This window comes from Polistes fuscatus, unplaced genomic scaffold (genome assembly GCF_010416935.1).
Source record: "Polistes fuscatus isolate 324 unplaced genomic scaffold, CU_Pfus_HIC Scaffold1, whole genome shotgun sequence".
Lineage (NCBI taxonomy): Eukaryota > Metazoa > Arthropoda > Insecta > Hymenoptera > Vespidae > Polistes > Polistes fuscatus.
The window spans coordinates 15,822,643-15,850,577 of NW_025112997.1; the positions used below are offsets into that span (position 1 = coordinate 15,822,643).

General features: G+C 34.6%; 1 protein-coding gene across 3 annotated transcripts in view; it reads left to right on the top strand.

The window, feature by feature from the left end:
- Nucleotides 1-27,935, top strand: part of LOC122521571 (neurogenic locus Notch protein) — a 174,411-nt gene that overhangs the window by 74,612 nt on the left and 71,864 nt on the right. For 2 of the 3 annotated variants that reach the window (XM_043642440.1, XM_043642485.1), the window contains exons 3-5: nt 2,719-2,990; nt 4,750-4,945; nt 20,487-20,620. In XM_043642440.1, the coding sequence (XP_043498375.1) occupies nt 2,719-2,990; nt 4,750-4,945; nt 20,487-20,620 (602 nt within the window). Of the gene's footprint in view, nt 1-2,718; nt 2,991-4,749; nt 4,946-16,817; nt 18,200-20,486; nt 20,621-27,935 lie in introns of those variants that run through there. The other variant, XM_043642498.1, reaches the window with a different exon arrangement.

A 27,935-nucleotide genomic window follows, 5' to 3' on the forward strand; every position in this document is an offset into this window, starting at 1 on the left:
GAATCGTCGCTTCCGTTTATAGAGATACCGGCTGCAGCTTTCTTTCTAAACGTGCGCGCGAGAGACTAGCGCACTTACACACTTATGTATATAGGGTGTATAGAAATCCTACGTATACGCAAACTTTCAAATGACCAAATTAACTTTGATACGAGTCTAAACTCTACGGTTGATATTTTTCTAAATCCTTTTATTTTTCATTTATATTCCATCAAGCCGTACACAATTTACATTTACATTATCGTTTACATAAATCATTTCCAAGTATATGTATTCTATCAAATGATAAAACAATCAATAAACGTTTGATTTCTATAACAAACAAATAATAATATATCGAACATAACCTTAGCCTACATAGATTAATTAAAACGAGACACCCTGTATGCACTTTGTGCGTTTACCATTCTGCCGCATACAATACAAACACGGAGAAAATGTAAAGAAGAAGGTTGGCGCGGAGTAAAGAAGCGTTGAGTGGAGGGTATAAGTTGAAAGAGTGGGGGGTTTAAAAAGGTCGAAGGATGGGGGAGAAAACATACGAGTGAACTGGCAGCTGCAGCGTGGACAATAAGCACGTCGATACGTTCCTGTCTCTTCCTTCTTTTCCCTTCGTACGTGCACGTTCCACGCCTCCTCCCTCTCTTTATACCCTCCCCTCAATCCCGTCCCCTCCACTGCACCCCTCGCGTGCCCTTCTTGACTACCACACGCGAGCTATCTTCTCTCGGTTACCTTGTCTCTTTTTATTCCCGAAGGAGTATCGATGCGTTAGAACCTTAAGCGGACATCCGCGACTCGATTCTCTCGAAGAAGAGAGGAAAAGAGGGATGCTTGAGGTGAGGGTGGAGGGGAAAGATTCAAGTTACTCTTTCTTTAATTATCTTCCAATGCAACAATGTTTTCTGAACTTTTTTTTGCTCTTTATTTGGTTGGAGTTTCGGTTCCTTTCATTCAAGCATACCTACTTTTATGGTACCGCTATTTTTTTATTTAAATATGTATTTATACTTATGCCTACTCGGAGTCCATAATTCATTTGTCTGCATCATGGTTATTCGTATATATATATTTTTTTTTCTTCTCTTATTTATATCAGTTTTTATTTATATATTCTACCGAGTCGATAATTCGCTGTATAGATAATTTATATTTACATATATTTTGGGGGATCAATGATAAAAAGCAAGCTGTGCTAGCTTTCGATCAGGTTTTTGTAAGAAAGGAATTTTAAGTAAACTTTATTGAAGCATATATATGAGAGTTTTAGGAAAGTTTTTAGAAGCATAGCAAGTCTATCCAAGAAAAGGTACACATAGGTTACTATTAAAGGGAGGACTCGTCCCTAGTTTCTTCTTTGCCATGGCTTGTCTAGCAAAAGCGAGAGAGAACGAGATGGAGAGATAGAAAGAAAAAGAGATTCCGGAGATCGGTCGAGAATACAATACGAGTCTCGACTTCCGATCATTAGAAGCCGTTAGAATGAAACTTCTTCTCTTTATACAGACTCGATGGGACGCTCAGTTACGATTCCTTTTTCGAACAAACCCAAGTATCAACCTGTTTGTTAGAACGGTTCACCGAAGTTCACATTTTTAAATTCGATAACTCGATAGATACAACATCGTTTAATTCTTCGTTGAAATAAATAAATACTTCTAAGGTAAATCAAATAATAAAGATCAAATATCGAAAATAAATATACAGCGAGTGGAATAAAAAATAGTTTTATCGTATTAATTAGTCGTTGGAAGTGAATGATCAACTAACTAAAATGATATTTGTAATGAAATCTTTATTAGGATGATGTAGTTAACGTAACATTTACATATTATACGAGTATAAAAAAAAAAGAAAAATAAGAAAAACTAAAGTATAGTTTATTAGCTGTGTAAGGATAAACTGTTAAACGCATTTTCCACGTGGCTTTACGCGCATGGTAATTACCATCGAGCGCGAACTAACTCGACGAGAGCCAAGATTAGCCATTATCGATAAACTTAATTAACGCCTGAGATTTATCGTACGTGAACGTAGAAAAAAATCATCCGCCCGATAGAATTTCTCTGCTTATCCGAAGATAGATAATTGCAAATAATAATTATAATCGATGATAAAGCAAATTATAGATATTCAATTGAAGGAAGACAAAAAAATCAATCAAATTGTAAGGATCAAACTACATGCAACTCAACTGATATAATAAATAAGTGGTAGTGGCCGAACTCTAAGGGCATCGTACATTTTATGTTCTTGATTCTTCGTGGAAGACCATAATCGAGCCCTTTTCACAAGAAACGATAAAAATTATCTTCAAAACCATTTATTTGAAATAATATCGAAATATGCAGCCATATTGTTTCTCTTTCTCTTTTTCTCTCTCTTTCGAAAAGTCAATGTAAGTTTCTGCACAGGAAATTTACGTCGAGGTATTTCTAATCTTATCGTGAACATAGAAAAATATTTCGTTTACTTTTCACGAGATTACATTTTTAGATTTATCGATTTATTAAATTCTTCCCGATCCAGATCAAGTTTTTATACCGATGCACCTTTTGTTTATCTTCAAATTTATTTTATATCTATAAAAAAATAATATATTATTGACATTAAAATTATTTATAATATTATACGTTTAGTTTATATTTATGAAATTATAATAAAAAAATGTATTAAACCCATAACTCTATTTCTAATTTCTTATCTTTATTATTTCAGCTGTACGTCGAAATATGTCGGGGAGTACTGTCAACATTTGAACCCTTGTCATACCGGACCACGTTGTCAAAATGGTGGTTCCTGTAGAGTAAGAGAGATCATCGGAGGTGGGACACCATCGTTCACATGTTCTTGTCCTGTTGGATTCACTGCGAGTCTCTGTGAAATTCCAATCGACAATGCCTGCGATTCTTCGCCCTGTCTCAACGGTGCCACCTGTAATCTTAAATCTTTGCGCGAGTACGTGTGCACGTGCGCGACAGGCTATACGGGTAAGTTGATCTTAAATATCATTTGAGAAATATACATAAGATAGGGATAAATTTAAGATCGATTAAGAAGTAGGAAGAAAATATCGGATGATTAATGACAACGATCGTCCCACGCTAAAAAAAAAAAATTCAGAAATTGATATAAGTATCCACGTATAAATAAATATATATATATGATATAAGAATTTTTTTGTTACATTCACACGTTAATCAGTAGCATAGGAACAGTCGTATTTCGAGTAGCGATGCTCGGTGATATATTTGTGATTATGGAAGCGAAGGTTGCAATGAAAACGTCGACGTTTTACCATATTATTATTATCATTATTCGTCATAAATAGAGTGGGCAGGAAGGTAAGAGCAAGCAACGAGTACGGAAGACAGCGATTGCGTTACGATCGTCTAAGAATGTCGGCGGCTTTATAATATATTGCGGGAAATAAAGTGAAAATTTTAACGATGATGACCGCTCGTAGAAGGCACTCGCCAACGACGCTCGTCAATCCGTACGAATCGCGGAAATGGGAGGCAATACCGTGGATAGTTTCTTATCTTTATAGGGATGTGCACGTTCGTTCGAAAAATAAATCCGAGGAAGGGAGAATTCAATAAAAGGAGAAAGACTGAGAGGAAGAGAGAGAGAGAGAGAGAGAGAAGAGACTGCGTTTGCCGGATAATTGGCCAAGTGCAAGGCAACGTTTTACTGTGGCGGTACCCTTTTGAATCAGTGGTTCTCCTTTTCTAACGCCCTTCGATATAGCGATCAATCGAATTTTTTCTCGAGTATCTTGAGATAAGATGTGATATCTCATAGATTCGAGAAATATTTTAACCTTTAAATAACAACGAATAATGAAAGAACTCTTTTCTTTTTGAATGTCTAAGTTTACCATATTAAATTTTGTAAAAAGTAAACTTAATCAATATAAAATAATTTCCAAATTTATAATAACAATTTTTAATAATACAAATTCGTTAATATATAACAGGCTTTAATAATTTATTTTGATATGAGTAATATAGTTTAAGAGTAAAGTTTTTGAAATGTTTGTAAATATCGTGAAAAAAAAGAAAAGAGAACCACTAGCAAACATTCAAGAACAAGGCTGTTAAAGATGTAGAAGAAAAGATATTTTAAAGAGAAAGAGAACAAGTAGCAACCTTAGTAATTAGTTCCACTAATCGGTAAACCAAGAGAAGGGATGAGATAGTACCTTTTCTGCCATACATGATCGCCCTATCAACGTTAACTGGCATGCGCAAAGATATCTCTACTTAGCCGAGGGAGTGTATAAGCCTTTACCAGATATAAACTTAATTTATTCTCTCGCTGCGATTTGATAACTTTATAATTTTATCCTGAACTCTTTAAAACATCGTTTTACGGAGTCATCCATTACAAATAGAAACGTTAATGATATATTTTATTTCAAATTAATTTCAAATGTTTGACGATACACAAAAAATACAAACTAATTGAAAACGATAAAGAAATTTAATCGAAAAATCATTTCGAATTTTTTACCTGATTGATTTCATTAATTAAAAAAGTTTATTATCATAAGGAAAATATTTAATGAATTCAATTCCATGTTTTATATATATATATATATAAACATATAATGCTATTTTATTGTAATAAATTTCTTATTTTTACATTAACTCTATTTTATTATTTACTACTTAAGATAATAATTGATAAAAATTATCTAATTGTGACGCTAATGCATGTTTTAAAATAATATTTTTTTGTTCACAGGAGAGCATTGCGAACGTGAAGATTATTGTGCTTCGTCACCCTGTCGAAACGGTGCCGAGTGTTATTCGTTAGAGGACAGTTACAAGTGCACGTGTTCGTCGGGTTTCGCAGGACGCAATTGTGCCGATGACATCGATGAATGCGAGAGAAATCCGTGCAAGCACGGTACCTGCAAGAATATTCATGGATCTTACAAGTAAGTCCTTAGTATAATGAATTTTATTTGTTTTAATGATATTCCTTAATTCATATTATCCTATAAGCGTTAGATTATTAAAAGGATTAAAAAAAATGATTAATACTGTTATTCAAAATAACAATCCTCCAATCAAAAGATAAGATTTTATTGATCATCTTTATTAAAATAAATAATAAATATAAGTATACATATATCGTTTGAATATATTTATATTATTGTTAAGTATAATTTAATTAATTTAAACAAATCGATTTCATCAAAACCCTCAATCCTCATTTAATATGTAACGAGCATCCACGAGGGAGAATTACTATTCAGCCGATCATTGTATTCAATACGTGTGAAATAATGATTGGTAACGTGAGAGAGGTCTCCAGAGTTGTTAAATAATTTATGAAGAAATATTTTATTCAATATGGCAGGATATAAGCTTCGTTTATTGATAAATTATCGTAATAACAAATGGTAACATTGTCTAAGATTTTCGAATGTCGATAATACAATATAAAAAACTGTATTTAAAAAATATCAAAAATTGTCCCTAATATTTTTTTGTAAAAAGAGCTAGAAAATTTATTGACATTTTCTCACATGGTCAAATACTACTTACAAATTCTTCTTCTTCTTCTTCTTGTTCTTCCTCTTTACGTAACGGTGCCTACATCGAACAACGAACCGAGCTTTGATAATACAAAGAACGATAAAGGTCCTATTGTCGGATCGACGTAGGATAAAAAGCTGGAGCGGATGTGCACGGTCACGATCTCGGCATGTGGTTAATCGATTATGCTAGTAGATATAGAATTTACGCAGTTAAGATCTCGTTGTTAACGCGATAAAAAGAAAGGAGGGAAAATAAGAGAAGGAAACGAAAAAGAAATAGAAAAAGAAGAAGAAAAATAAAAAGAAGAAGAAGAAAAAGAAGAAGAAAAAAATAAAAGATCGAGTGAAGTGGATCGAGATACGATAGAGATTGGCTATGATAATGGTTGGGATAAAGGGGGCAAGAAGAAGAAGAAGAAGAAGAAGGGTTGGGGGAGGGAGAGGACTTGCAGCAAGTGTCGTTCGTATTTTGCCGCGCAATTACCGATTGTATACGGACGGTGGAGTGCGGAACGCGGAATGCGGAACGCATAACGACGCGGAACAACGACGTGGAACAACGAGGACTCATCGACTCGATCCCACGGCTCATTATGGATTTACTCGTAATTCAACGTTGCGTCGTCTTTCGGACGAAAGCGTCTTTCGTCTCCGCCCTCGAATTCTCATCTCCTATCTCGTAATCCGAAAAAGAGCGGAACGATCCTCCGATACGTATATATATACCTATGTACGTTCTCTTCTTGTGAGCTTTCGAAAGACATCGGTGTAATAAAGTTAACTATAGGCCTCTGAGACAATTTTTCAATTAAAATACCAAATTCTTTATTTAAATGCAAATCTTTCCGCTTGATTATACTTTGAAATCATTTGAAGTAGACCACACGTGCCACTTATTGTTAATGATAACTTGTATTCTTTTATTTATTGCGTTAATTTGTCGTAGTTCTTTTTTTTTCGTAACCCTTTGTAGAAGATCAACTCATATACATATGTACGCGTTTAACGAGCCAATAATAGTTTCGACCCAACCAAAATGATAAATATTAGCAATGGAGTGGATTATGTTGAAAATACGATAGCGATGTTTTACACCTTTTTTATATTTTTATTTTAATTTTCGAAGAGATCGAAATCGTTTCGGGAGGTCAAAGTTAAAGAGAAGGTGGGATTGCACGATCGAAAAGGATAAAGTAAAAAAGGAAGGAAGGAAGGAAGGAAGGAAGGAAGGAAAAAAGGAAAGGAAAGGAAAGGAAAATAGGGTTGAAGAAAGAAAAGGAAGGAAGAAGGTGCATCGCGGAAAAGAAACGAGCTCGGCAAAAACTGGTTTCACCCGGGGACTCTCGATGCCGGGTGGCGAGGAGAACATAAATCCGCGCTTTGTTGAGATCGAGTCGAGATTAATCGAGGACCGAGTCGAGCTGACTGCACGAGGCCAGATAATGTCCCTTGGGCTCTACATTATATTGAATTATATCGGCTTCGATGCCGTTCGTCCAGAAAACTCTCTGTCTTTCGATCTATACTTATCCTTTTATTTTTATTGACAATGTTTTTATTCCAATGTATAACACAGACGTAAACGATGTATAACTAAATCATGTGAAGCGTGCAAATTTATTTATTATTATTTTTTTTTTAATAGGATTATAAAAACTATTTACTACACATACAGAATACATATGTATTAATTGCATCGCAAAAATAAATGTAACTCGATAGATAACCATTTCTGTTCATTTCATTGGGTTGTTTGTAAAATTTGTGTCGCTTCTCTCTGTATCGAAAGATATATACTACCGATCAAAATTATTTGATTATTTATTTATTTATTTTATTTAATAATATTTTATTAACCCTAGAGCCTAGGCTCCCTAAAGGCCATTAATTACAGTATAGTACAATGTAATGTATAGATAAAACAAAACAAAAATTAAAATTATGTAATTATTATTAAACTTATCATTATATTAGTAGTAACGCACAGTAAGTAGATAAATGTAAAAAGAAAATAGTAAATAATAAATAAAAGTATAATAGTTCTATAATAGTAGTATAGTAGTATTGGTTCAAAGCAATAACGAAAAGATAAAGCGAATACAAGCGTTAAACTTTCTTTGTAATTTAGTTTGTAATGTTCCTGAGATGTTTGTATAAGCTGCTGAACAATAATCAAAGATTGGTAATATTAAGGTGGCAAATAATCTTTTACGCATAGTCATATTAAACAAATGGTAGATAGAACAATACATAAGAATTGTAATCATTAATTATTACATAATATTTAAACATCATAAATATTAAAAGTGACGTAAGTGACTTATTTAAGTAAAAGTGACATATTTTTAAATTAAGCGATGATTCAGCTATAATATTACGTTGCTGAGAGCCAATACTACAATATTATTTACAAAGACTATGGATATTTGATAGGTTTAGATTATCTCAGAAAATAATAGAAAGTTGGCTTAAATAAGTGCCGTATTGATTATTTATTGGAATATATTACCTTAGCAAGATTGCAGGAGTTGTTATTTAGAATACCAAGAGCATGTAACAATACTAGAAGCAGAGGACTATATTTTGATGAAGCTAATAAGATTCAAATATTTCATAAACATTCTGTATAAGTTTTCGATTTATTTATATAATTTTGTCGTGAAGATAAACGACTGGGAATTGATTTCCATGATTTATTTTGCAAATGTTGTAACTGTTGTACGTGGTAAAATAATGTTGAACGGTAATTAATGCGAATGTATTTACTCGTGTAATAAAACGTAATATTGTAGATACATCGAACTAATCGTATAAATCTATAAAAAAATATTTTCTCGTAATTCTAAACATTTATTCTAACTCAATATTTATTCGAAGATAAATGGTATGAGAGAAAAAAAAAAGAAAGATACGATTTAAAAATCGATGAGAATAAGACAAATTGTGCAGGAATGTAACTGTATCGACCTATGTAGTAAATAGGTAAATATATTGAAGGAAATCAGGGAGTCGAGAGAAACACAAAGAATGTAGGCGTGACGTGATTAGGCGAGTTAAAAGCACCAAGAGTTCCCTCATCGCGATACCGATCGCGTCCTCGAATAGCCGTAGATTCTTGCGAGCGTGCACGGAGGAGCAATAACGCTCGATCGAGGCTAATAAAGACTTTGATGTGCCACGGCTGACCGCTGAGTCTGACCGCCAGGTGGTACAGGTAGGAGCTACTATATTATTAAATAGTTATGGTCGATCGAGGGACGAGGGCGGATCGTGTAGCTTGCCGAGGACAAATGCCTTATAGCGAGAAAATTTACGCGAGCTCGTGTCTTGGCACGAGATAACGATTCGTTTAACGTTTACTAAGCTTTCGGTGCCTGGAATCTTGAGCTTCATTCGAAAATTCAATTTTGATTTTTGAAAGAAATGACAACTCTTTTTTTTTTCTTTTTTAAATTATTACAAAATTCTTCTCCACCGGTTGGATTATTTTAATTGTTAATTACATTTCTTACATTTAATAGGATCATTTAAAATTAATCCGACTAATTATTTTATTTTCGAACTGTTAATTATAATGGTCCTTACATTTTATAGATTCATTAAGAATCGTTGCAACAGGTTTTAAGAAATTGTTGGATTTTTCTTTACGTATTATTTATTCAAACATTCAGCATCTAGATTTTTTTATTAGAAATTATTTATCAAAAATAATAATAATATTCCTTTCACATTTAGCTCACGCTTATCTATGCCGTGTATGCGAGTAACAACAAGTTGACCTTACGGAACGAACATTTGTTGGAATGTAAGAAAATATTAAAAGCAATGTGAAGTTGTTAACCGCATCTCGGGTGGGAAGTTGCACGCATAAATACTTGTTTACACTTCGTCGTGGGATATTAACTTTTCGCGTTTCATTTCTTCATTCATCTTGTCCGCTTGAAGGAGAGTAGGTACATATCGATATGGATTCAGGGCTATAAACTGGCATAGTGGATGAGTGAGCATGAAAGAGATAGAAAAAAAAAAAGGAAAAAAGGAAAAAAAGGAAAAGGAAAGAAAGACAGCACGCGCGCGCGCGCGCGCGCCCGCGTTAGGGGCAGGATGTGATTTATGAAATAATCTGCCCGAAGTGGAATTTAATTGAGCGGAGGCGAGCCAAAAGGAAAAGTAAATGGTATTTCTTAGCCTTCTTCGATGGGTCCACAATAAATGTTGATAAATGTTCATAAAGGCTTATAATTTTGTAATTTTTTATCATTTTACGAATATCTTATGATTGTTGTTTAAATTCTCAAAATTTTATAATAAATATTCAAACATTTTTGAATGTTCACATCGACTGTAAGGAATATTTTACAACGATCATGGTGTCCACCATGAAGATTTTTAAAATTTCATTATGTTATCACCTTCATCGATTCCCGATCATAAACTCGATGTTATATAGAATAATATTGAATTCTAATTGAATCATTCGAGTAAAATGCTCGTAAATTAATGCATACCTAAGTACTTAAGTATACTCGGAAAACTCGAAACGATGGTATCATCGTTTACGTCGGGCAATCATTTTTTACCTTATTAACATATAGAAACGTTTTCTTCTATGTCAATCATAGACACTGGGTGTGGCGCTACAATTATCTCGACTACCTTGAATTATTTCTTCGTTTATTAGCACACACATATATTGCATATACATATACAAAATATGTACATTAAAATAAGACAATAAACTTCTTATAATTCAATTTATTTTTCTTATGTAAACACAGAAAATTATATATATATATATATAAAATTATATATGAAACATATATAGAGTATAATTTATCTTTATTTTTAGCAAACATTAATCTTCGGATACAAAGTGAAAAAAATTAATAATGCGTTTCGTTTGATAATAGCCGAAAAAAAATGAAATAAGACAGATATACCGTGTACGTTTACAATCTTCGAAGATCGCTAAAAAAGGTTTTACGATTCGTTCACCGATCTTAATGTAAAATAAAAAGGTAGATTAATAAGTGTGTGAAAAGAAAAAAGAAAAAAAGTATCCAGCCAGTTGTAAAGAAATCCGTGTAGCAAGGTCGATTTTACTCGAGTTTAGGTTTCTCGTAGTTTCGAAGCACTATAAAGAAAGCCTAGAGCTCTCAGCAAGAGGTCAGACAGGTCGACGAGCGTCCATGAAACCTTCGTTCGTTCGTTCGTTCATTCGTTCGTTGGAAGGAAAGAAGGAAGGAAGGAAGGAAGGACTCTTCACCGCTGGCGTTGCTGCTTTTGCTGATGGAAAGAAAAAATAAGGATCTCGAGCAATCCGAGGAACCTGTTTCCCTGGTGGAGAGCAACCGATAACTACGTGCTCGGCATACCGAGCGCACCATTTTCGAATTTCCTCCGAATAACGTAGCCGACGACGACGTCGTTAAGCTTGAGCACCATTAGACGACGTTGCCTCTCTTCTTCTTCTTCTTCTTATTCTTCTTCTTCGTCTTCTTCTTCTTCTTCTTCTTCTTCTTTGTACTCTGCCAACGTAGAAAAATACCACTCTTTTCTTCCATCTCTTTCTTCTCGGCACGCGTGCTCGAATACCCTTACAAATCTTTCCTTTCTTTCTTTCTTTCTTTCTTTCTCTTTCTCTCCTTTTTTCTCTTTTTTCTCGTAGATAGTTCCGACTATTTTATTCTTATTCTTCGAATAGCAAACCTTTCTAAGTCTACATCGCTTATGTAGTTTCCTTTCCTTCTTACCAAGTTCGACGATTCAACTACAACATTCGAGGAATCTCTACGGGTTATCCGTTACATCATGAACTAACTTTCTCAATGAGAACACTTGATATTTTGTTAGAGCTCCAACGTGTTTTCTTATTGTTCTTGTTTTATATTTCTACCAGTTTTCTTTCCGAAGTTATGCTTAAATTGAGTAAAACAAGTCGAAATATATTTCCAGTATTTTGTCTCTCATAATTCGATTAAATTTTAAAATCTGTAAGTTTTAAATTAATGTTAAATTTTAAATTACAATAAGAAAATGTAATTGAGAAAGATATTTATCTTTTTAACTTTTAGTAAGCTTGAGAATTTTTTCTTTGTAAAATGTCGGTAAATTATTTTACAAATAAGTATAAGACAAATTTCATCTATTTGCATGATAAAACGATTATTCATTTCTTTTTTATATGTTTCTATTAATATTCACACCATGGAAAGATATTCTCGTAAGGACAGCTTTCCTTACCTCATAAATCAACATGACCGAGTTCAAATAGCTTTCTAGAAGGGCATGCAAGTGCTGCGATTATTGAAGGCGATTATCGATGCCGGATAATCGAGCCCGACCTCGTAGAACGATCGAGTATCACCGCAAGAATGAAATTAGCGCTCTAGGTGACGTAATAATTCCTGTCCCAACGATACTGCTAGTGATTATCAGACCTATTGCGCACGTGTGCACAATCTAATTCAATAAGTAGTTTAGATCGATGATCTATGATCTTTCTATTCTTTCTTCAAAAAAATGAAAAGCATAATCAGATTCTTCGATAAATTTCTATTTAGGTTCGTAGCAATAACGTGTAATTAGTTTAGATATTGTTAAGAATTACAATTGTAGAATTTACAAAATTACATTAAGAGCATTCGATAGTTTAATTTATATGTCTTATATATTTTTAATTGTATTATTATTTTTTACTTCTTTAAACCACAGATCAATAATACAAATAATTTACTTTTTGTTCTCAAAGTAAATTTCATAATATTGGGGAATATATTTATGATTATTTCAAATCATATGAGCATCGTCACTATATTTAGCAATTTTTCTATACATATATACCAAATTAGAAAATATTTAACATTACTAAACGACTATAAATCAATTTCTATTAAAATAGTTAAATTTTTTATTTTGTAAATCTCATAAATAGACAAAGTATATTTTAAGACGAAAAAAGAAGAGATGCAATTATAAAAAAAAAAGGGTAAAAATTTGTCGACAGATAAATGCGAGATTAAAGATTATCAGGTGGCGCATGCGCAAGGAAGACTCGACGCGAACTGACGTAACGATTATCGAGTCGAACCAATTCAGGCAATTACGTCGGTGGGAAAGCGGCCGGTCGGTGGTGCGTTCTCCATTAGTCGCGTTAATCCGGCGATATGCTCCTTACTTTACGCACGATGCATCCGTTTACGTCATAGACGAACAGCGGACACACAATGCTCAACGCGGAATTAATCGTGGCCTCGACGAGGGCGCGATTAATCAGACATAATTGAGGATTCTTGCGTGTATATACGTGGAAAGAACAACTAGTTGTTGTATTATACGATTTATAGTATTTATGCGATTATTATCATTCTAACATGTGATACATTGTTCCTAATCACGTATCATAAAGTGTTATAATATAGTCTATAATTTAAGATATTTAGACTGTATGATGGGATATTTTTGAATTTATAATTTTATTTCTTACAAAGCTAACGGTAGTTAATGAAAGCAAATATAAATAGAAATTATTAATTTATTTAAATTATACGATTGTTCAGACAAAATTTAAATATTATATTCACTATAAATAGAAAATGTGTTTTTCATCTAGTCGCAATAAAAATTTGATCTCACGTATTATATTACAAATTAATTTTATAAACGTAGTAGACAGTTTTTTTACGCGAATTGTGAACGATTTAGTATATTATAAATAATTTTTTAAAAGTGCATTCGACTTTTTTTGAGTTAATTAATTTTCTTTTTATTTTACGATTCGACCCAATTCATCAATTTTGTAATAAATGAAATCTAATAATTTAGGAAGAGAATGTAGAATGCTCGGAGAATTAGAACTACAATACAAATTCTTGCACAATTTTTAAGATTGCATCTCTTTCTAGATATTGAAATAATCCAAATGTATAAACAGTACGTCTACTTGCGTGTCATTAAATAATAACGACAATTATGAATATAAAAAAAAAAACATATTCGAGAGAGATCGCTAAAGATTCTCTGTATCCTGCCACGAGTATACAAAAGCATATATCCATAAATACATAGAAGTAACTTCCGTTATTTTTCTCGTGTAACCTAGGAATATATTTTTCCAACGATTTCCATCGAGGCTAGATAATTAAACCTTGTTTTACGTAACGTCATCGTCCTCGCGTTTAATATTATCCTTCATACACATATTAAGAACACCGAGTAGAACATATCCCCTTTTCGTATCCCATTAAAATTCCGATTCACGTGAGCTCTCAACGTATACAGATACATTCGCTTGGCTTTTTTCACTAAAATTACTTTTTACCGTCCGAATCCTTGGCAAAAGGATAAAAAAAGAAATTAAAAAATGACTCTACGCGTGTGTAACAACACCGTGTGGATCAAGCGTCGCTTGCTTACTTCCTCTAAGGACGTACTTAATGAAGGATCGAGATCGTGCGTTCGAGGTAAGATCAAGCGAGACGGAGAGACAAAGTAGGGAGAGGAAGGTTATTAAGCAAAGGGTCGTTTAATATTCCTTACAAGAACGTTTTCATCGCGTAATTTGATGGGCTCGTAAAGAGACGATCGAGATGTAAGGATGAAGAAAAGGACAGAAACGCGCCGAGAGAAGCTAAGATGAAGTGGATGGGCATCTCGCGATCGCGATCATCGATCCAATCTTCGTCCTTCCGTACTCCAATTTAACGTCAATTAAATCCCACCAAACGAATTCACTCCATAACGGCAATTTTCGGAACCGCTAATGACAAAACTACTCTGATCTTGGATATATTCTCTACCCTCTACTGACTTTTCGATTAATTTCTCTCTCTCTCTCTCTCTCCCTCTTTGACTGGTTTCTTATTTCGCTCGTTTTCTCTTTTCTCGTCGTCCTTCGTCTCCACTCGAAACATCCTACTCTTTTTCACCGACAGCCCAGAAGACGCATTAAGGTCTGAGCCGTCCGAAAAAGCGACTTTTTTGTCGCGATACTTCCTTCCTCTTAACTCCTCCCTTTCATTCCGCCATCCTCTCTTGAAAAATGACCGCGAATTGGTCTACCCGTCCAGCACCACCATTTCAAAACCTTCTTTATTCCGTTCCGACCACTTCCCTCTATCTATCTTTCTTTCTCTCTCTCTTTCTCTTTCTCTTTCTCTTTCCCTCCGTCCCTCTAATGTTTTTACGACGAAGGAAACAAAATAATAGGACATCGAATCGAATGACGAAATTATGCTAGCCACGGAGACCCTCGCGAGTTCTCGTCTATCGAGATAAAAAATTCCAACTAGTCACGAAGAAATGCTTGCCAGATCTACTCTATGGATTATACTTTCAAAAATCATTAATATAAATGTACATATTATATGTATATAACATGTATATGGTATTTATGTATGTCGAGTCCTTCCGCGATTGAAATATTTATTATTCATTCGCTAGTTCCTTCTTATTGTTAGGCATTTCAAATAAGCGACCAGTGGAGATCAAAGGAAGATACGAACGTTTTTAAAAACGTTGCACGTCTCAAAGTAGAAAACCAGATCTCTCGAGGGGGACTCGTTTCTAAATCACTTTTGACGAATTAGGTTCCATTTTTCTTTCTCAGAGGTCTAATACATATAAACGCGTTTCAGGATTTCTAACAAAAGTTTTACTCTAATATTTTTTTGTTAGAAAAACTTCGCTTTCTTAATTTTAAGATTATTTTCGATATAATGTTAAGGTGAAATAGTTGAAATGCCTCCGGGGCTTTTACACCCTTCGACATCCTAATTTCTGTCCTTTAATTCACCCTCAAATTCTTATTTTGAAAATCAATATACCCTCATGATCGATCTAGTGAAGAAAATTAAACTTGGAAGCACGCATACATTTATGTATATGTAAATGTACACTTACTGCATACGTAGACAATTTTGAAGAATTGAACCGATCCGAAATCATTGATAGTCGGTCACTCGAAATAATGGATTATAAGAAAAGAGGGAGGGATTGGCATACGGCCAAGTGACACTCTCAAATCCGAATGCCCTTAGGGTCGGTACCTACAGGCAATAACACCCCGTCGAGAAGGGAAATCCGGATCATCCCCCTTAACGCTTCGGAACACAACGCGAGATATTACCATCGAAAAGAATGATTCTCGTGACCGACCATTACAGAATACGAACAAATAAGAAAAGATAAAAATTTTCAATCGATTGATCGACCAGTGCGATAAAAAGTCGATCCTTTAATCGGTAGATATTTATTCTCATTCGTATTTTGATCTCATGCGTAGTTAAATTTCTATACGTTCGTATTATATTTTGAACTAATTAACAAGATTCATTAATAATCAAATTCTCATGTTCAAAATGAATCTCATTGTTAAAATGATTGTTGGGCTCAAAATGAATTTCATGTTCCGCATTTCGCATCAACTTTTGCGCCACTCTTTATTCTATCATTTTAATTATCTCACGTCTATTTTATCGTAGTACATAATTAATTTATTTACACTCTCTCGCTCTCTCTCGTTTACTTCTCACCCTCCCTTTTGTAACCACAGCGTTAATTCTACCAAGTATTCAATATATGCAAATAAAGCCTGGGAATGTTACACAATGATAAATCCCATAAAAACGTTTTCCAACTTTCTAATCCCTAATAGAAAAAATAATGAAATCTTTTTGTTAATAATAAACAAAATTGCTCGAGTTCGTACCGTTGCATCATCAGAGATATCGAGTTAGTATCGATAAAAGACGAGCTATGCGTTTGAACACGACGACATTTTGATCTACAAAAATAATCCCTTAAATAATACATATCATCGGCATGATGAACGTAACAAAAGGAGCGAGAGAGAGGGAGAGAATGGACACGCGACATCTACGAAAAAGTAACAACTCGTGGCGGAGACCCAGGAGCAACGAGGACCATATTGCTTCTGCAAACGGGGGACTTACTTGATAGAACAAGTGAAAAAGAGTGAGAAAGACAAACAGAATATACTCATGACGAAGTCGAACGAAGGGTGACGTAAAAAGCCGAAGGTAGTTCGGTGAACGTTCACGAGAGAGAAAGAGAATCGACTGTATGGTCCCAGCAGTGGGATAAGAGGACTGAATGACGAAGAAGGAACGATAAAGTAGAAAAAGAGAGAAAGAAAGGGAAAGAGATAGTCGTGTAGAGACCGTAGAACGAGCAGATCGGGGAGAGCTGGGCCCATACACCAAAGGGGAAGGGTAACCACGATTGTGGCGCCCTCTGTGCGGCTCTATCCGGAAGATAAGCTTAGTTCATCGCTGGTCGCCCGAGAAGGACGTGTGTTTGTGTGTTTCTCTGTTGAACTCATTGAGTTTAACTATCTAACAGTGAATACTTGAAGATTCAATTCGTGAATTTACGCGCGAAAAAGTGTACGACGTTTACATTTGTGTTTATTTGCGGCTGGTTTAACGCGTTCGAAAGACTCGTTAGGTGATACATAATTCGACTATTTGTTTGTCCAGTCCTTTTTGTGGTAACAATCGTAACAAGTGTCTTTCCGTGTACATTCGACTTCTAATATCGAAGAGAATATTTTCATTGATCTAATAAACAACATTAGTCGATTTTCGCGTCAAATTTAAAGTGACTGAGATTATTCTCGAGATAACTTTTACTGTCAGATACCTGGAGGATAAGTGCACGTTTTATTTTTTTCCACAATTCACCGAAACAATACTTCTCTCGTTACTTTGTTTACCGTTCAGTTACGTGACAAAAAAAAAATTAAAATACAAAAATATCGTCCACGTGTGGTGTCTCTTTTAAAGTTTAGAAAAGAACAATCCCGTTTCGATTCTGACACAAGTGTTTGTCAACTTGTTACGCGTATACCTACTTAAATGGGATAGTACGTATAAAGAGAAGTCAAGAGAGAAGACAATCGTTAAATTCAAATTCGATAAAAGTTTATTGTTTTAATCTTGAAGTCGTGAAAGATTCACAAGTAACGCCTCGCGTGACCGTCGGCGAGCGACGCGGCTCGTTCGCGTGTGCGCATGCTCGCGACGGAAAATTCAGTTTAACGAAGCAAAAGAGGACCTTTTTTTACTCTGTTTTTTGTTTGTTTGTCTTTTTTTTGCTAAGTCAATGATAAATTTGCAATTATGAAGCGTAGAGGGTTTGTAACGATACGTCGTGGTTCGACGTTACGTAGGTGACGACGATTTGACACTGCTGACATTTTACTTTTCAATCGACACTCGCTATCAATGTAAATTATTAACAGATTATATTTTAGTTATTTTTATTGTTCTCTATCGTAAACGTGTTACATACTACTGAGGTGTTTAGGTAATGTGTAAACAAAGGTGAATGCTCGATAATCACTTATTATTATTATTATTATTATTATTATTATCATTGTCGTGTGTCGGTTAGTGATCCGTGTATTATTTCGTTTGGCTGTGATCGTTGGTGTTTATATTGTCGAAAGGATAGATTAAGGATAAGAGAAGGAGATTGTGAATTGTCATCTATGAATGCCGTAAACATTCGAAAAGGTGTCGTCGAAATATGAGGAGTACGTCTTCCTGCGTCTCGAGGACACCGATTACCAGTGAAAATGGATATAACGCAGGTCTTTTTGGTGCTTCTACTGGTGCTACACGTGAGGTGCGTTTTATGTCGATTGTTTTTTTTTTTCTTTAACAATCTCACAATCAGTTTACTGTTAGCTTATATTTTATATTTTACATATACGTTTTGTTTTGTTAATAACACGATCTATTTAATCTTCATTTTCTGTCATGGATAATATATTACGTGTTTAATTCGTAAGTTATCTATAATCTTTCAGTTAACTTTTAAAGCACATGATTTAGTTTTTCATAAGAATTAATTACACATATATTAATCGCAATATCTTTGACCAAATTAATAAAAAATATCATTTTTTTGTTCACATATATTTTGCATGAAATGTAAATGTCGCTTTATCGAGAAAAGAAAAATAAACAAACAATCAATAATCGGTTTATTAATAGAATCACGATATATTTTCCTTTTAATTTCAAGATATAAATTTTCAGTTACATTGTTATTAGAAAAGCACGGTCCAACAATGCTGTCACTTCAAATACCTTTCAAAAACAAATTAAAATGTAGAAATTTGGAAAAGGGACTTTTGGAATATCTCTGTATGCACAATATATTTACTTATGTTATTACTTCATTAACCCTTTGCACTCGAGGGCTCCGCTATGGAGACGATGAGAAAAAAAAACTGAAGCAAATTCAATTTAGTCTACAACATACCAACTATGACTTTTCTTATATCATTTATCTATAATATGTAAATATGATTTTTCTATTGAAATTACTTTGAGTTGCTGGTAATATGAATGAAAAAAAAACTTCGAGTGCAAAGGGTTAACAATCATGAAGTAACTTTTAGTTAGATGTCGAGGAATAATAATAAAAGTATTGAAAACTTATCGCTCTACAGAAAACGTAGAAATAATCTTTAGATTAATTCAAGATACTGATTATCTTTCATCATCAGAAGGATCAATCAGGATTGCGAATATATAAAAAAGAAATACACACATATATATATGCATATTGAGTAAAATCGATAAGATAAAATAGTCGTAGCGTATCTAGTTACCTGCTGACTTTTTCATCCTTCTTGTAGGACCATCCACTTAGATTTATTAATACGCATAAAACATGGATAGAGATAGATCGCATTAAGAAGGACGCTGCGTAATTTGCTTTTTGCGCTTGCTTCGCGACGTGCTTTCACGCGTGGATCGTTCCTTTAACCGGTATTATAAATATTGATCGCCACGGTCGTCGACTTGTATTCCAAGTGTCAAGTTATCACGAGAGGGAGAACCATTACTACTATTACGAGAGAGAAAGAGAGAGAGAGAGAGAGGAAGAGAGATCATTTGGAAATATTTTTGCACTCTTTATCGAAATTCATATTGTCTCACTTCGATGCGTTTTTTCCTCATGATTCGTATGAATACTCATTGTCGACGTTTATCAAATCAAAAAAAGAAGGAGAGAGAAAGAAATATTTGTGTCATTCTTTTTTCATCAATAAAAATAAAATGATAAATTACAAAAATATTTTTAATCTCAAATTATCAACGATTGAATTGATTCCTGCAAACGAACATTAATTTATTGAATTCGTGTGTATGCATATATGTATGTATGTATGTACGTATGTGAGCATGTGTCCATTTATATGACTTTTTATGTTTCTTTTCGATGAAATCATGAGACCGTGGGTGGCGTTGATAATTAGAGAAATAAAAGGATACGCCGAAAGATCCGGGCATATGCAGCACATGTGTTCCGGAACTACGTAATTTTCTGACGAGTCTCGTTCGTACCAATTGCGGACCATTCGGGATTTATGACGATCGTATAACGGTAACGACAGTTCAACCGAGACACAGAAGAAAGAAACTCCAATTGAATTCTACGACTTTTTAATTAATTAATATATCTTATAATTATATAGAAGGATTTTAAAAATTAGAAAATTTCTAAACGAATTAAACGTCTCATTTCTTTTTTTGTAAAATCATCTTACAATCATCTTATAATCCTTTTCCGTAAATTACTTTACTTATCATTTCTTTTACATTTGTTGTGTTTATTGTTATGTGATTAATACGTTTATACAGAAAAGGAATTCGAATTAATTAGATAATGATAAACTGTTTATGATGTCATATTTTACGAATTTAAATCTTTTTCTTTGATCACTTTATGTTTGTTTCATTTTTGGTATTAATTTATTTATGTAATTAGTATTTAGGAAAGATTGAAAAGTTAAGGAACTAATGTGACGTTATTCAGAAATTTACTTTTTACATATATAATAAATAAAACATCGTTAATAATTTGTTTCATTTTGTTTTTCTTTTCTGTTTTTGTTCAGATGCATGTGTACCAGCGGTTACACAGGACAGAACTGCGAAAACGAATACATTCCCTGCGATCCATCGCCGTGTCAAAACGGAGGCTCGTGTCGGTCGATCGACGAACTCGATTACCAGTGCTTGTGTCCCGAAGGTGAGTGTGTGGTTCCTCGAGGATATTTTTTCTAGCTTATCTTAACGCACGATCACCACGACGATCTACCCAATTTCATGAAAGACGAAAGATTTCTTATCCGAGCGCACGATCTTTTCGCGTATTTCACCATCTCCTCCTTTAACCTCGACCGTGTCCGTGACTCGATAGTCCGTTGCTCGAAAGAATCTTTCTAGTAACTCACCTTTCCTTTATTTTTTCTTTTGTTTTCTCCTTTTTTTATCCTTTTTTTTTATTCTTTAACCTGCTCGAGTTAATCTTTGGTCCCCCATGCATTTTCTAGGGGCTAACAAATTAAACACATCATCCTCTTAACGATGAGAAATGAAATAGAACGTGTTAATCAACGAGAATATTCATCGAAAATACATTAAATCGATCGATAGGTTGGATATCGAACATTACTTGAATCCAATTTATGTATGAGCCAGTGATAATGAAAAAGTTCTTAAAATTATAATATATAGATATAATATGTTCTTTCACGAGAAAGAATTTGAGAATAAACCCAAAGTAATCTTCGAGTTTGCTTAATAATTCTCACAAAAAGTATATTATCACCACATTCGTTATACCAAGTACCTTTTGAGAACGACGTATTCATGAGTTAAAGATTATGAAAGTGACCTAAGTCATAATATATGGTTCTACATTATTATAATATTCTTTCTTTTGTCTGTTATTTTTTTGTTCTTTTTCTTTTTTTCAAATTTTAAACTTTCATAATCCCTGGCAGATATTCTTCAAGATATTCTTCCAGAAGAAAGAATTTGAAAAGTAGCCTAAAGCAATCTTGTGTCTTGCTCGGTAGGTAATTTTCACAAGAGAAAGAATGTTGTATCTTTTGGAAAGAAACGTTCCGCGTTCCACTCTGTTTACGTCGGGTAAGAGAGTTCCCCGTTGGAGGGCCTGTTGCGCAAGTTCGTTCCTTTGAAGGAGAGAGAAAGAAAGGAAGAAAAAGGGAGAAAGAGAGACAAAGAAGGAGGCTCGTAGGCAGGGCAGCGATTACCCGGTACAACAGGTAGGGCTTGCGAGGGCCACCGAGGGGCCACCGAGGGCCATCTCGAAGGGCCAAGCAGGGGTGGTTCGCCGACACCGCGGCCATTTACGTGCGTGTGTACATGCTGGATGGTTAATGTAAAGCCTAGGGTCAGCCTAGCGTGGCCTCCTCGCTCCTTGGATCACAATGCGTTGTCCTCTCTTTCCCAGGCTGACCACGACCATGGCGACCCCACCACGTTTCTTTTTCTACTCCTTCTTCTCCTCCTCCTCCTCCTCCTCCTTATTCTTATTCTTATTCTCATTCTTTTCTTACCTACGCAAGGAACCCTTCGAACGCATACATGCGTGCGTAAACCTTTTTTCGAACCGAGAATTTATCTTTACTCCATTTTGGACTTCTTTATGAATTCTTTTTTTATTTGTTTATTATTATTTCATTTTTTCGTTGTAAATCAATAAAATTGATGATCTTTTCGTAATTACATTAAACAAGGAAGTCATTATATTGGGCTATAGATAAATTTACATTCAACTGTCCTATTAAAATTCTTTTAAACGATTCATACTAATTTGTTATAATGAAGCTATTAATTATTATTAATAAATTCCTTAATTAAATTGATTAATATCGTTAAAAGAATAATTGTAAAATGTAAATTAGAAATATACTTTCGTTCATTTTGTACAACCAAATTGAGTTGTATGGGAGTTTCGTAGAAAACTGAATGATCTATCTTTCTCTTTCTCTTTTCCGTTCGACGTCCTCGCAAGAATAAGAGGCATCTTTCGTTTACGGCATTGCATTAACTACGAAAATGCCAAGTTATTTTCTTTTAGGTTGGAAAACGTTCGTTTATGAAGCACACCTCAGAAAGCCATAACTCAAGAAACGCTCGTATAAATATACGCGAAGTGTATTTTATTTCGGTATTCTTCCCGGCTGTTTTCCCTTTAACGAGAAGTATAGCTTAGGCTCATCCTGTATTCTATCATTATACTATCTGGCGATAGTATAGCGGAAGAAGAAACACCTCTCTTTTCAGGCACGCTCCTTTAAGAACGATCCTTTTTGTCCTTCTTTTTTCGCCTCGATCTTGCATTTCCATTCCCTTCTCTCTCTTTCTCTCTCCCTCTCTCTCTTTCCATCCATCTATCTCATACTATCTCTACAAATAATTACAAACAACGTCCTGTACTTAAGTCTATTACAATTTCCGCGAATCGAACACAATTTTGTGTACATGATTTTTTTCTCTTTTTTAAATATAATAGATTAATAATATAATTAGAAAGTTTAATCTCTATTTTTATCTTGTTATTATTATTGAAATATTTCATATAGAATATTATTTATATGTCATATATATCATAGATATTTTATTCCTTTTTGTTTTTAAGTTCGTTTTATTTCGATACACGAATAATTATAACAATAGTACTTATGCTTTTTCTGTACATCATATTTCGTTTAAAATCGTATATAAAAATTGTTGTTATTAGGTCATCGATAATCCTCGTTGATTTTTCCATCAATTTTATTATCGGCTTTATACTCTTTCGAGCGATTCTAACGGTATGACATAACAAGGTGCGAACGGTTATAGTCAACTTTCACGAGTCGAAGTTCCTTCTCAGCAGCATCCGATGAACGTTTAATGCGAACGTTTATACGTGTATACCTACATACCTGCGTATATTTAAACGTTTATAGCTTTTCCTTTCACGTGGTAAATAAAATCGCACGTTACAAAAGTCATATAACATTCGACGACAAATTTCGAACGCATCGATTTAAATGGCATCGTTAAAAGCAAATATTCGCAAGAACATTCCATTGAAAATGTTCCACCTTTGAGAATACGTTTTATTAATTGCTTAATATAAAAACCTAGTATCTATAATCTCTCGTTTTTCTACTTAAAATCTTTTTACGTCTTGGTTAAATTTTACATTTTTAGATTTATTGGACCTGTTCTCGAAGAAACATATTTCAATTAACGATTAAGATAAAGATAATTAATAATAAAATAAAAATAAATATATATAATATCAAATTTATATATCTCTCTTTAATTTTTGAAATCAATTAGAGTACGTTGTTACGAAAATAAAATACCTAATTACTTTGAAATCCGGTTTAAATCATGAGAAATTATAAGGAATCTTAAAAGAACAGGATGATGAAGAACATAGTTAGCAGTGGAAGGACATAGGTAGATTCGATTTGGTCGCATAGCTGTCCCTTAAAGGTTCAATTTACAGGATCTAACTCTTTCAAGCGAAGTACACGAATACTCTCTTTACGTTTGCGTTGTTTTTCCTTGGCATTCTTCCTCCTCGTTTTATATCGCTCTCTCTTTCTTTCCCGTACACATATATGCAGGTTCGCGTGCACGCTCCTATCGTCGCTCCAGACGAGATTTCCCTCGTCTCGCGATCGGATCACGCCTCCTCCATTCCGCTTCGCTAATTAGAAACCGCTCTATCGAACGACGGCTAAACGATTACCCTGTGCGTCCATAGATTAATCGCTTGACCGATTGAGTAAGTGAGTAAGAGAGAGAGAGAGAGAGAGAGAGAGAGAGAAGAGTTCACCTTCTAACTAATCTATTTTCAAACTTATTTTCCAATCCTTTTTTTATACTTTTTTCGTAGATTGTTGAATTAGTTTATATAGTCGACTTTATCAGATAGAGACTAGATTACCCAAGGTAGCTTTTATCAAATCAACTCCTCCGTGGTTATGATATATTGCAAAATGTTTATTAAAATATCTAGAAAATTAGTTTGTTTTTAGCATGAATATATTAGTGTTTAATATTTATGCAATTTTGTGGTCGTTTATATACAATACATATTTTTGAAAAAGGAGTTTCTAAAAGTTAATTAGTTTTTAGAACTACCAAGGTAGCTCTTATGAAATCAACTCCATCGTGGTTTGATTTAACACATTGCGAAATGTTTCTGAAATTATTACGTCAATTTGATGTTACGAATGAATTTCTTTTGAATGTCAATGTTATATGGAATCGTTCTTAATTTACTATTTCTAAAGAACACGATGAAAGAAGGTATCTTTTTGATCGTTGAAATGAATATTTTTGAAAAAGGAGTTTCTAAGAATGAGTTAGTTTCTAGAGTTTCCTTGCACACTCAGCGTCACGTGAGATTAATAGCCAGGAAGGATCTTGGAGAAGAAGGAAGCGCCAGCGATGACGTGTTCAGCAAGCGTTCTCGCGCATTGTCAAGGTTCTCGTCGTGCGTGTCCCATCGTCATGACACCTCGTTCCTCACATTCGTAACTGGTGGTGGTGGTGGTGGTGGTGATGTTGTTGTGGTAGGAGAAGAGACACGAGAACCCCAGCCTCTTTCTTTCTCTTAATCTTCGACGTCGATCTCTTGATCGAAGTGTCGACAAGATGCGAACCTTTATCGAAAAGGAACTTTAACGATTTTATAAAATCATTACATACGTTTGTATTGTACCCACTCAAACAAATGTTTATAAATTTATGAAATTTAATAATCTAAATCATGAAATGTCGACAAATATTTCGTCCACCTATTTCGATTAATTTTATCTAATAAATTATACAATTTTAATGAATCTGTCAAGAATACAGAAATTGTAGCTTTGACAACCGATTAGATATCGTACAAATAGAATAAAAAATGTATCTAAACGAACGATGCAATTTATTTATAAGTAAGATCAGGATTCACAGGTCCTGTTACGTTCTTTTAATGTTCATCGAGATTCGATATTCGAAGGATCTGCAAGATCGATCGATAAATCGTAGACAAGAAAGGAAACGCACTGTCGCGATTAGCGTTCCTTCGAGATATTTCCCGGTGTCCAGTATCTTGTCTCTCTCTCTTTCTTTCTCATTCGCTCGCTCGCTCGTTTTCTTCCAGTTGTTCTCTTTTAAAACGTAGAAGACGTCCATGTCGAAGAAAAAGCACTCGCACGAGCTTCCGAGACAGGACGTTCCAACCGAGCAGGACATTTAATCTCGACTCTAGCAAGCTCGAGCTACTCACTCACAACTACATACTCGCAACTAACCAGCGTAGTTTCGAGATAGAGACAGTGACGAATACCGGTCGTTGTTCGTGCGCCCGCGTGAGTGGGTATCGGTGTCCCTGGTGTGGCATTTTGTTCTCGTAAATGCACGCCGTGGGTAGGACAAATGAGCTCGAGGCCCAGTTATAGCTTACGTGGCATGACTTATAAAGCTTTAAAATACTTTCTTTCTTATTGTTATTTCAACAAAAAATATTTAAAAAGAAAAAAAACGTGACTTTTAGTTTAAAACTCTTAACTTTATTATCCTTGCTACATGATTTTATATCTGTTTCTTTTTTGTTTTTGGTTATTGAGATTTTTGTTTTAAATCTATAAATTACATATCTTATAACTTTTATGGTTCCAGTTTAAAATCACAATTTATAAGAAAAAAGATACAAAGTAAATCTGATCGATCGACTAAATGAACTTTGAAATTTCCTATACTTTTGTTCCCATAGATTTGACATTATTTTTAATTGAAGAAAGAAACGATTAAACCAGAGTTCGTAAACTGAAACATAAAGCACAGATGTCGATTGCATAGGTTATTGTCGGCATAAATAGAAACGAAATTCGTTCGTGACAAGTCACACAACAACTTACTATACTTTCCCACGAGTAGTCATCGAGAGTAATACTCGATAAAATCCACGCAGATGCGACAAAGAACCCTTCTCTTTTTTTTTTGTCTCCACCCGCGGTACTGTCTCTCTGTTTCTCTCTCTCTCTCTCTCTCTCTATGTATCTATTTATTTATTTCTTTTTCTGTAGAGGCAACTTAACGAAAGTTACGAGGCGTGGAACGGTTCTCCGGGGAATTCGGCGAAGCGAGAGCAAGCACGTCGAGTGTTAGTAGGAGGAAAGAGTAGGGTTGGGAGAGGGATAGGGAGAGTGTTATGCGGGATGCATAATGCAGGCCGAGCCTCGTCATAAAGCATAAGCGGCTTCATTATGTCGAGGAAGGTGAGTCTTCGGGATGGTTGAGAAGAGTGCGGGAGATAGCCGTGAGAGATGGTGGAAGCGTCGAGAGCAATGAAAAAATATGGAGAAAAGAAAGAGAAAGATAGACACTTTACTCTCTTCCAGCAAGTAATATCTCCGAAGTATTCCGAGACTACTCGTATTTATACGCCGTCGAGGAACGAAGAGGGAAGACCGAGAGGGTGTCAGGACGCATCTCTTGCTCTCTTTGTCCTTCTGTAATAAAAGTGAAAGAGAGAGAGAGAGAGTAAGGGCACGATAAATCCACACCCACGCGATGTAAACCGAGCTGGTACAGGAGCCTCGGTTCGTTGTTGCTGGTAGCAAGCCGCGCCCAACAACGACAACGTTCGATCGACTCACGAATAATTTTGATTTTCAATCGACTTGCATAAGTTGTTATACACTTACTTACATACATCTGTTATACTAAATAAAACGTGTATGCTGATCGGTCGAAAATGAATCGTAAATTAAAAAGATTTGTATTTGGACAATCTGCAACGATAATTATAGACATAGGTCAAATTTTGTGGAGAAATACAAATAAGGATTTAATAATGAATTATCTCGTAATAAATTTAGAATATTTTCAATTAAATTTATTTTTATCTTTACGTATTTTTTTTTTAATCATATTTTTAGTACGATTATTATCAATTCTTAGTTAGATCAAGTGAAAAATTATCATAGAATTTATACCGTATCTCTAGTCAATTACGTATATACGATTTATTCAAATGAAATTGGAAATAAAGAGAAAGAGGAAAAGAAATGTCAGAGAAGTGTCAAAAATAGAGAGAAAGAAAGAGAATAAATCCAATATTATTATCCGATTCGAACCCGGAGAAGCGGGTGCACGCACACGCGGCCCCTTTTATTCTCATTGTCAGTGACGAAAGATTCGACCGCGAAACCATACGTATGAGATTCGAAACAATGGGTCCGATCGATACAATGGGGGTGTGGCGGGGAGATCATCTCCATAGAAAGGGGACCACACCCCGTAGAAGGAGATCCGCGTTCGCATTTGCACCGGCGCGTTTGCACCGCCGTGGAAGTTGCTCCACGGGTCCACGATGAGTACGGGAGAGGGAGAGACAGAGAAAGAGAGAGAGAGAGAGACAAACAGTAAGATATAGAAAGAAGAAAGAGAGAGAGAGAGAGAGAGAGAGAGAGAGAGAGAGAGAGAGAGAAAGGATGGAGACCGTCGAGAGTCATTGACTCGCTCGTAAAGCCGCA